Source organism: Rhinolophus hipposideros, assembly GCF_964194185.1.
Source record: "Rhinolophus hipposideros genome assembly, chromosome: 8".
Classification (NCBI taxonomy): Eukaryota; Metazoa; Chordata; class Mammalia; order Chiroptera; family Rhinolophidae; genus Rhinolophus; species Rhinolophus hipposideros.
The window spans coordinates 19,189,187-19,199,633 of NC_138054.1; the positions used below are offsets into that span (position 1 = coordinate 19,189,187).

The 10,447-nt window shown below is 40.0% G+C and overlaps 1 protein-coding gene across 2 annotated transcripts in view; it reads left to right on the forward strand.

The window, feature by feature from the left end:
* The window catches only part of RNF144B (ring finger protein 144B), a 157,555-nt gene extending 147,852 nt beyond the window's left edge, over positions 1-9,703 (forward strand). For both annotated transcript variants that reach the window (XM_081057996.1, XM_081057997.1), the window contains exons 6-8: positions 1,268-1,412; positions 4,772-4,861; positions 6,022-9,703. In XM_081057996.1, the coding sequence (XP_080914122.1) occupies positions 1,268-1,412; positions 4,772-4,861; positions 6,022-6,162 (376 nt within the window). In that variant the 3' untranslated portion in view covers positions 6,163-9,703. The remainder of the gene's footprint in view (positions 1-1,267; positions 1,413-4,771; positions 4,862-6,021) is intronic.
* Positions 9,704-10,447: the final 744 nt, after the last annotated feature.

Sequence of the window (10,447 nt, forward strand, 5' to 3'; positions counted from 1 at the left end):
TTATGATGAGAAACAATGAAATCTGTACCTTTCGGGAGGGAGGGTTTTTATGGCAGCAGCAGGGCCCAGAGGGAGAGACCTTTGTGTTTGATCCCTTGCTTTGCTTGAGGCTATGGCTGTTCTACATTAGCAAGAACAGAAATACCAGTGTTATAGTCCAGTTGGCTTAGTCAGCCAGCGCCCTCAGAGTGTGTAGAACCATTCTTCAGGAACAGTCATGCTACCTCTCTATGGTACTGTGCTTGAATCTCAGACCATACAAATTAAGGGGAAAAAAAGGATCCAACAGACATGGTAGGCATGAGTCGCGATACCTCCTACATTTTCACTACCACCGCAGTAAGGTCCCCGGGAGGACTGAGTTCTGACATTGTCACTTGGTATTGGTGTGACCTTATGCAAGTCACTCAGCCTCTAAGAGACAGTTTCTCTATTTGAAAAAAAGGGGGGAGGGATTCAAATAATAATTGTCCCACTGCTGTATAAGGTTATTGAGAATACAGAATTTTATGATAGTTTTGACAGTACTTTCTGAACTTGATGTCTCTGTGTCAGGTGGTGTTTTTGATGAACAGGAGCTAAAGTGCACCCCAGTGTTCTGGTTCACCCCACCTTCCCTCCCTTATTTTCTGTGCCCTTCTAGGCTGTGACCTTGTGTTGGCCTATCCATCTGTTTGGAGCAGGTCTTTTTAATGACATTAGGCGTTTAAAGACTTGATTATTGACTCCCCCTCCCTCCTCCATTGGTTTATTTGACCAGATCGTTAGGCAGGTTATCTGTGCCTCCTTAGATCCTGAGCTAGTTTTGCTGCTGTGTAGCGGACTGCTTGAGCTTTTTGGTCAGACAGCGTGTGCTCAGGAACGAAATAATAATTTGGCAAAACAACGAATTAAATCAGCTATGGAAAATAGGATTATATCATTCACTCAAAGCCAAAGATAAATAAATTAAGGTCTTTTTTGTTTTGAGTTATCTGGACAGCTAATCTCTGCTTCTCCTGTTTTTACCCCCACCGTTTTCCCTAGGGGATGAATTAAGCACAGGGAAGGAAGAGTTCAGGACCTACCTATCAGGAGCTCTAGGAATTCCATTGATGACCATAAAGTTGAGTCTAGAAGGGCATTATTTAATTAATTAAACCCAGCTCACTCTTCTCACAGCTCTGGTAGTGTCCACCTTTGAGGTCCTAGCATTAAAAAAAAAAAAAAAAAATCAGGCATTGTGTTCCATGCCCACCCTGTAATTTCTCATCCACTTTGCTTCTAGCGCCCTCGTTGGGGCAGATGCAGATGCCCCCATTAAGCAGTGTCCTGTTTGCCGGGTTTATATCGAACGCAACGAAGGCTGTGCTCAGATGATGTGCAAGAACTGCAAGCACACGTTCTGCTGGTACTGTCTCCAGAACCTGGACGTAAGTTCCCCGCGGAAGACTCTTCTCCCATGGTCTTTCTCCATACTGTACCTGTGCGACTGCCAGTATCCTACAGGCTTTCCTTTTAAAATATTGAACCTACCTATTCTTGTCCTACCAAAGAATTTATTTTTCTTAATGAGACTTCCTGAGCCTGCAAAACCTCTCTTTGATGACCTTAGTGTGTCACCTTAGCTTTTAAGGCAAGCTTTTGTTTTAGGGACATTTCTGGCTTTTTTGGGCATTTTCATTCTATTATGTAAAAGACTGTTGTTAGTGTATTAGTTTGATGTTGCTGTTGTAACAAATTACCACAAACTTTTGTGTTAAAACAGCACACATTATCTTTACTTCAAACGTTAGGAGTCTATCAGTGTCAACAGATTAAAATCAGGGTATAGTTAGGGCTGTATTTTGGGGGGAGTGGGCTCTAAGGGGGATTTAGTTTCTCAACCTTTTTCAGCTTCTAGAGGCTGCTGGCATTCCTTGGCTTGTGGCCTCTTTCTCCATCTTCAAAAACAGCAACATCACATCTCTGACCCTTCTTCCATAGTCAGAGCTTGCAGGCATTCCCTCTGACCACAGCTGGGAAAGGACCCATGTGATTAGATTGGGCCCATCTGTATAAAACAGGATAATCTTCCCCATCTCAAGGTCTTAATTTAATCACACTTGCAAAATCCCTTTTGCCACGTAAGGTAGTATGTTCACAAGTTCTGGGAAATAGGCCATGGGCCTTTTAGGGGAGCAGTTATTCTGCCTACCACAAGTAGGTTGTTTCTTTCTTTTTGAATTTAAAGAAAAAAAGCCATTTAAATCAGTGCTGTCTCTCATTATTTAGCTATTTCATTCCCTGGCGCAATAGTGGTATTACGACTGTTTTTAGGGCTCCCTTCCCAGATAAAGGGATCTGGTGTAATTGTTCTTTTCCTGCACCCTTCATGAAGCATGTCTTCTCAAATTCAGGTGTAGTTTCATTCAGTCCTGTGCTAAGGCTAATGGTGACCTCAGAGTTAGAAGGTGGTGTAAAGGATTGCTGAGAACTGTACTGTTTTCAATTATAGTGTTTTAAAGCTTGGGGTAGCCTAAGTTATTTATAGATACATATTCCCTATTTTGGCAATTTGAACCTATAAAATATGTCCATATTCGGGTAAGCCCTCAGTCATTGTTGGGTGGTCTTTTCTTTTCTCAGCTTTCCATTTTAATTGCTTAGTTTGCTTCAATTCAACAAGCAAGGCATGCAGTGCTTTAGTATCATAACCACTCGGTGAGTGAGTGTGCAGTTAACACAGGACGCATGCCGGCCACCACCTGCCTGATTTTTAACTGAAAATTCAGTAATTTGTTTAGGATGACATCTCTGAGTAAGAACCTTAACCAGCTTGACGTCAGTGTTCAAGAACAGGTATAAATTGAGGAGAAGAAAATTGACACTTTAGACTCTAGAAGCTCAGCAGCTCAGGTTGAAAGAAGTGTTTTCATTCTTTTTAAAAAAATTGTTATAACCCCTTGAATTACAATTATTTTGATATTCGAGACCTTTCATAATTTCAAATGAATGATCTTCTGAATGAGGCTTTGACTGATTATACACTCCTCATGTTTTACAAATGCAAGAAATCTTTTTCTAATTTTCCTTCGGGTTTAACCAGAATATTAATTGGGTTCAGATCCTCAAGGAGGCTGAGCCCATGAGGTTCTCCTTAGGAAGCAGGAGTGTAAGGGAACAAATATGTGCACCAGATCTCTCCATCCTCTGGCTGAAATGTGTTTATGGTATGGTGTTGCAAAGAACACACTGTTCTGTCACTTGTACTGTTCTGGGATTTGAGATGAAATGGTACAGATGTTAAGTGCCTGGATACCCAGCATCTTTTTCTGGTCATTGTTTTCTGAGATCTCATTTTCTTGGTTTTAGCCAGGGGCATTGGCTTGTTGGCATTGGCTTGTTTTTTCTGTAGCTAAGTGTTCTATGTCAGATGGTGGTGTTGATCTTTGTTTATAGGAAAGTTTTAGAGCATGAGTCTAGGAGAAGGGTGATTGTCCGAAAGCCAACCCTGAGACAGACACCAAACAGAGGGATTTTGAATTTTGCTCGCGCATTGAGTGTGTTTCTGCCTTGATCCTCTTCCCTGCTATTTCAGAGGATGAGGCATTTTGAAATCTTCTGCTTTGGGAACCATGGTGACTTGTCCTGTTCAGTTGTCTCTTCTCTCTCCCATGACTTCAACTTCTCATCTCCACTCTCTAGTCTCTAACTTATCCACCCATTCAACTGTATCCCATTTAAAAACAAGTAACACTTTTCTCAAGCCTACATCTTCCCTTACTGCCATTCTATTTCTCTTGTTCCTTTAGCAGCTCAACAGCATAATAACCTTGAGCTGTGGACACTTACGTACCTCCAGTCATTGCTGCGTGCTCAGATTGCCACCTCGGCACACCCTGACTGTATTATTCCAAAGCTTTGAGTGATTTCTTTTGGGTAAAATCCAAGGAACACTTCATTTATCCTCTTACCTAGATTCTCTTCTCCGTTAACATCTTGACTGGCTCCGTTTCAGTGATTCCATCTCTTCAGGTTTCCCTTCTATATTTCTGGCTACTTCAGTTTTCTTTCCAGGCTCTTCCTTGACCCATTCTTACATGTTTGTGTTCGGCAGCCTCTTTGCTTCTCAGTCCACACTCTCCCTGGGTCATCTCATCTATTTCTGTGTCTTCTTTCACCCCTGTACACTGATTCCCAAGTCTTTTCTCCGTATCTATGTAACTAGCTGCCTTTTAAACGATACTCCGTGAATGTCTTAAGTATCTCTCAAGTTCACTATGTCCAAACTGTGGTCATCACCTCCCAACAAAATCCATCTCTGTTGTTGTTTCTCTCAACAAAAACACTGCCTTCTACCCAGTGATTTTCTCCTCATCTGTGATTTCTTCTCACTGTTTCCCACCTCGGTAGTTACCTTCTTAATATCTCATGACTGCATTTTTCTCTTCTCCATCTCAGTCACTGGCATTTTTATCACCTTGTTTACTTTGTACACCACCTTTTAGCTGTCTGGCTCACATTCCTCCCACTCCGTATCACACCTCTGATAGAGCTACCTTTCAAAGATAATTGGTCAGGTCATTAATCTCTTTTAGACTCATTCAGCAGTCTCCCTGATTAGATCTGTTTTCACTGGTGATTTATAAAACTACTGAGACATAGTCTAAAGATGATGGGTTTGGAATTCCTACAGGCTGTCATTAATATCACCAGAAAGAGCCTTCCCCTGAGGTGATCCGAAGTGGTTAGTATCCAGCTCACTATTCAAAACTGCATGTTTACAGAAATCTTACTCTTTGTTTTTCAGAATGACATTTTTCTCAGACATTATGACAAAGGGCCATGCAGGAATAAGCTCGGCCACTCAAGAGCCTCAGTGATGTGGAACCGAACACAGGTATCCTGACCTTAAAAGGTGTATGAAATAAACCAAACCAGACTTAAGGTGGCTTTAAAAGCCTACCTGTTAATCCTCCCGCTTTACTCCTGCTTACCCATTCTAGCCTAGGAGGTTCGGAGGAGTCCTGGGGCAGGGTTAGGGAAAAGTAATGGAGGAGCTGCCCGAACTTAATTCATGGGCACAGGACTGTTGGGGAGATGTGGAGGGGCAGGGCACCAGAGCAGCCAAGTAATTAACAGTGACCTGCAGAATGAAGGCAGATGTTCTTTCTTCCTGAAAAAAATGGTGGAATGACTTTCCTAAAGTCCTTTAAGGCCTATTTGCTCTGAAAGGCAGTGCTCTAAAACATGTGAGCCCCTGCTGGGACGTCCATCCTTCTGTATATGCCATTGTGTGTTTATGTGACAGGTTCAAAGGGAGTCCTGGTTTATTTTTAATAGTATTTTATATTTATTAAAGGCCCTGTTCCTTTTGAAAGAGTCAGTGTTAATAGGCTAGTAATCATTATTAACATCCCTATGAGACTGTTGAGGAAACTCAGGTAGAGAGAGAGCCAACACCAACATTTCATGATTTTGTGCCAGAGCCTGAGTTCGCATTTGGTTTGTTCTTATCTTTGATTTAGTCTTTGGTATCTTCCTGGTTTTTTCAGTTCAGACCATTGCTGGGCACTGGCTGAAAGGTCCCATAATTGTAACTGTTTTATGTGCCCGAGATGGTGTCTTAGTCACTTCAGGCTGCTACAACAAATTACCACAGACTGGGGGACTTCAACAACAGAAATGTATTTCTCACGGTTCTGGAGACTGCGAGTTGGAGATCAGGGTACCAGCAGTGTTGGGTTCCGGTGAAGACTCTCTTCACGGTTTACAGATGGCCGTCTTCTCACTGTGTCCTCACGTGGCAGAGGGTGGAGAGAGAGGAAGCAAGCTCTCTGGTGTCTCTTTTTATAAGGGCACCAATCCCTTCATGAGGGCTTCACCCTCATGTCCTAATTACCTCCCAGTGGCCCCCGTTTGCAAACATCATTGTATTGGGGATTATGGTTCCATGAACTTTGAGGGGACATAGCATTCCATCCATAACTGATGGTATAGTATACATATAGGAAAATGTAACTGCTGAAATGCGTTTTGTGTTTTTTCCTAAATTTCCAGGTGGTTGGGATTCTTGTGGGCTTGGGCATCGTTGCCTTGGTGACTTCCCCCTTGCTGCTCCTGGCGTCCCCGTGCATAATCTGTTGTGTCTGCAAGTCCTGTCGGGGCAAGAAGAAAAAGCATGACCCATCTACAACCTAAAGACCTCTTTCTATATCTGTGTGCCAGAGATGTCTTATACACACGAGACAGCACAGTGATAAAGCCCCACTTAGTGAACTGTCCTCCTTCTTCTTGCCAAACTTTGGAAGTGCCTCTGTGTCCAGACTTTAAACATACCTGCCCACCTGTGGCATCTGAAAACGCCAAGCAGTGGTGTGTGTGTTCCTGGGTAAAGAGAATCGGGCTCTGGAGCCCAGGCTCCATCTATGGAGCATGTCAGAAGCTTCAGGTTCCTGGGGAGAGACTAACACATCATCATTTTATCATCTGAAGGATCCCACTGGACTATTCAACTTCCAGCCAGATTCAAGGAGCCTGAGTAAACATCCAGTAAAATAAAGGTGTTGTCATGGTTGGCAACACACATGATAACTGAGAAGCCGGAGACTGTTCTGTGTTGATTTGACCACCATGGGAAACATGGTGGGGGAAACCAATGGATAAAATTGTTTCAGGGAAAATTCTCAAAAGTGCGATAAAACAGGCTGCTTATCTTAGAAGTCGATATTGTGGTTCTGCCTCTGCCAGCTACTGGGTGTGCTTTCCCAGCATTCCCACGGTGACTTGGCAGAAACACAATAGGTTTCTCCTTGTGTGATCTCAGCTTCAAGCAGGAGAAACTGCTGTGCAGAGGGAGTTGTCCCCTCCCAGTAAAAAGGTTTCAGCATGTAAAACAATATGGTCTAATTTAGTCTCTCTCCCTTGGCAAGTATAACTTGTTTAAGGTGATAAACTCTTCTCTTGCAGCCAGTAGCTGCAGTCTACAAGCTTGTTTTACATGAAGTATATGGGTGGAGTGGCAGAGGTTCAAAAACTTCATCAGAGATAACAGGGACTTTCCTTGAGCTCTGTGTTCATACACCCAGTAGATTTAGAATCGGACTTTAAAAAGTACACACCAAGAGTGAATATTAAAATCCACATGTACATTTAGAATCCATATAACTTGCTGCCTACCTAGAATTTCTGTCCATTGGGCATGCATGGGTATACACACAAAATAATATTGTGTGTTATTACACACACTAGTACGCACAAAATAAATGTGTAGGTAAAAAGCATTCTACTCGTATATTTCCTTCTGTGACTAATATGGTTTATTTTAAATCAACCTGAAGATTTTTTGCATATTATATATGTAAATTTTGGTTGCAAGTTCTTAACTTACCCAAAGGTGTAGACTTACAAACATAACTCTTTTAAAACAATGCTTAGTACAACATCATGCCATCTCAGTTTGTAAAACTGAGTATTTTCAGACACAATTCAGAGCAGCTGTCTTGTCAGCAGAGTTTAGTATCTGTTAGGGCAATCTGAATACTTTCCTGTATGTACAAGGCACTGATAAAACCACACAAATATGTAAGAAAGAAAATGTTAAAGCTTTATAATCTTTAATAGTTTGGATTTGTATCACCTCATTGTAACTAATTTTTCCCATTATACTCTTAGTCAGATTTTGAATAAATGGGTTTTGAAAGGTCAATAACTTTTTCTCCAATGACAGGATGATATAATTGCCATTAGTAATGTAACCTGGTGCCTCATAAGAACTGTATTAAATGTTAATGGAGAAATCTCCTGGAAGCCAGGATACCACATCAGGAACTATCAGGACATGTGACATTTTCTGAGGTAACTGGATAACTAGATTATTAAATTGCTGCTATCCTGGACCTATTAGTAAAGAATGATGCTTTGCTTACACGTATATAATGGAATGTATTCTAAGTGGCGATGTGTATATTTAAGGAACTTTAATTCACATGTACATATTGATGTCTGACATATGTATAGTACTTTTGGTCATGTATATTTTTATTGTTTTGGTCATGTATATTTTACAGTTTGTATAGCACATTGATGAGAACTCTGGGAAAACTTTTGAATGGCAGCCAACCAAAAGCATTTTTAGTCATTTATTAGAAATTTCTCAATGTTAAGTGTTTTTATGTTCCTTTGAAACACTAAACACTTCAGGAAAAAATCAATACTGTCTTCTATCAATGTGGTTCATACTAGTATAAATATAAATGTACATATATTTGAATTATTTGCTTTGTCTTACACTGCCTCATTATAGTAAAGGGCATTTATAACTGCTCAGGGGATCACAGGAACTCAACTGAAATTGAATTTTTGTATCAAGAATGTCAGTAGTGGCAACGTACTCCTCGGTTAGTAAACTCTCCAAACTTGGTTCCACACAAAATCTTGAAACGGGTTGATTTCAAGTAACTTAAAAGGCTGTGTTATCAGAAGTGGAGCCCCGCAGTTTGGAGTAAAGTGGAAGAAAACATCTAAGTTATTTCCTCAGCAAAACTGAAGGAACTTGTCAGAGATACTAGAACAGAATTAGCTACTTTTGTGTGTGTGGGGGACGGGGGGGCTGTTTGTCACACAGATTTGAAATAACTGGATTTAAGTTTTTAAGTGTTGAAAAGTACCTGGAAAATGGTGACTTCTTAAGTAGCTGAACAAATTGGCCTGTGTAAGATTGTCAGAATCAACAGGGAGCGGTTGGTATATAAAACCCAAATATATCTCTGGTGCATCAAAGGGTAAGATGTAAGCCGATCTAGAGATTTTGTTTATAAAAGGAGAGAGCTGACAATTTTGGTAACAGACTGGTGTTGCCATTTTGGATAATTGGCCAGTGAAAGACTTCAACCTGGTCTCCTCCCTCTGTGAGCTTTGTCCTTTCCTAGTGATTCTTGTTCTGTACTAGAAAGAAATCTGGATCTACCTGATAATGTTTGGATGTGTGGCAAAAACCTTTCTGTTTGGAGTGGTATAATCCATTTGAAATAAAAATAAAAAATCCTTCACCAAAAATGTAATCGATACAATAACCCACCATCTAGAAACACTACTGGATGTAATGGCACAACATCTAGCTTTTGCTCCTTCTAGGAATTTTTATCTTGTTCTTAGGCAGGGAGGTGAGGAGGAAAGCCATGCGGGAACACATTTTAGAATCCTAGGTATCCTGTTTGTTCATGCCATGGATGTTTGCTCTGGACTTGAAATCTCTCTTTTGAAGGAGGTCTTTGAAAAATGAATAATTCACAGTGTGAATTTTCTTTTAGCCTGCATAACAAAAATCTTACCTATCCAGGTCTGAAAATTTACATTGGTATTTGAATATAAATCACTGTTTCTTGGAATCCCAAATTGTCTCTTAAAAATTATTCAGAATCTAGATATGTATTATTTTAGACTCTCCTTGACAGTGCTTCTAAAGGACTTTCTGTTCATGAATGAATACCTTTATGTATATAGAATCATGTATATATGTGTATAGCTTTAAAGACAATTTCAGAATGCCTTAGATCAATGACATTTTATAAAGCTGTCACAATTGGTATCTGTAGGCTATTACATGTCATGTTGATTTGTGGTCTGAAAAGTTGTTACGTATTTAAGAAATTGCTGTCATATTTTTTCAATTACTTGAGAGGAAAATAGCTGTTTTAGTCTTTAGCCCCAATAAATGTGGAGCAGGAAATCAAGTGTGTTAACTTTTGTTGTGCTGCATGTTTCCAGACACGTTCAATTTTATCATCTAGGTCACTATTAAATCCTAGGCTCAGAATTGACAAAAAGTACCGGAATCTTCCATTTATGGAAGTAACTCGTGCTACCTTTTTTCTTAAAAGAAATGGGAGTAACTGTGATGCTTTTAGTTGTTGTAGACTTTCTTGTATGTGTGCTATTCTAAACTGCCAGTGCACAGGCATTAATCCTTATTCAGAGAAATAACCAATAATTTAGGTCTTTGATCATTCTAATAAAAAATACCGCCGGGCATCACAGTCATTAGTTCTGTAAAATAAGGGTTGAACTATATACCCTCTAAGGTCAGTTCTAACCTTCCAAAAGTTTATTAGAGGAATGTGTTTTCTTCTCACGGTATTTTAAAAAAGGATTTACATTAGAGAGTTAACTTGAGGTCATTTCCATTTGATTAGTATTCAAGGCAGGCCTCCCCTAAAGCTGAGTGCCAGAAGTTGGTTAACAACTAGAACTTGTGTTTCTGCAAAACTGAAAGCTCACATTCTGATACTGGTGTTGATGCCTTTTTGTTAAATATTACATGTTTCTAGTATGATACCTGACTGCTGAGGTTTATAATTGACTTATAAATTGAAATTTCATTTTTTAATTCAATTTTGAGGAAATCAATAAGATCATTTTAAAACATTTTGAGTTATGGTTTCTTAATTTGCTTAATTGTCTCCTAAAATGTTAACATTATTTCATT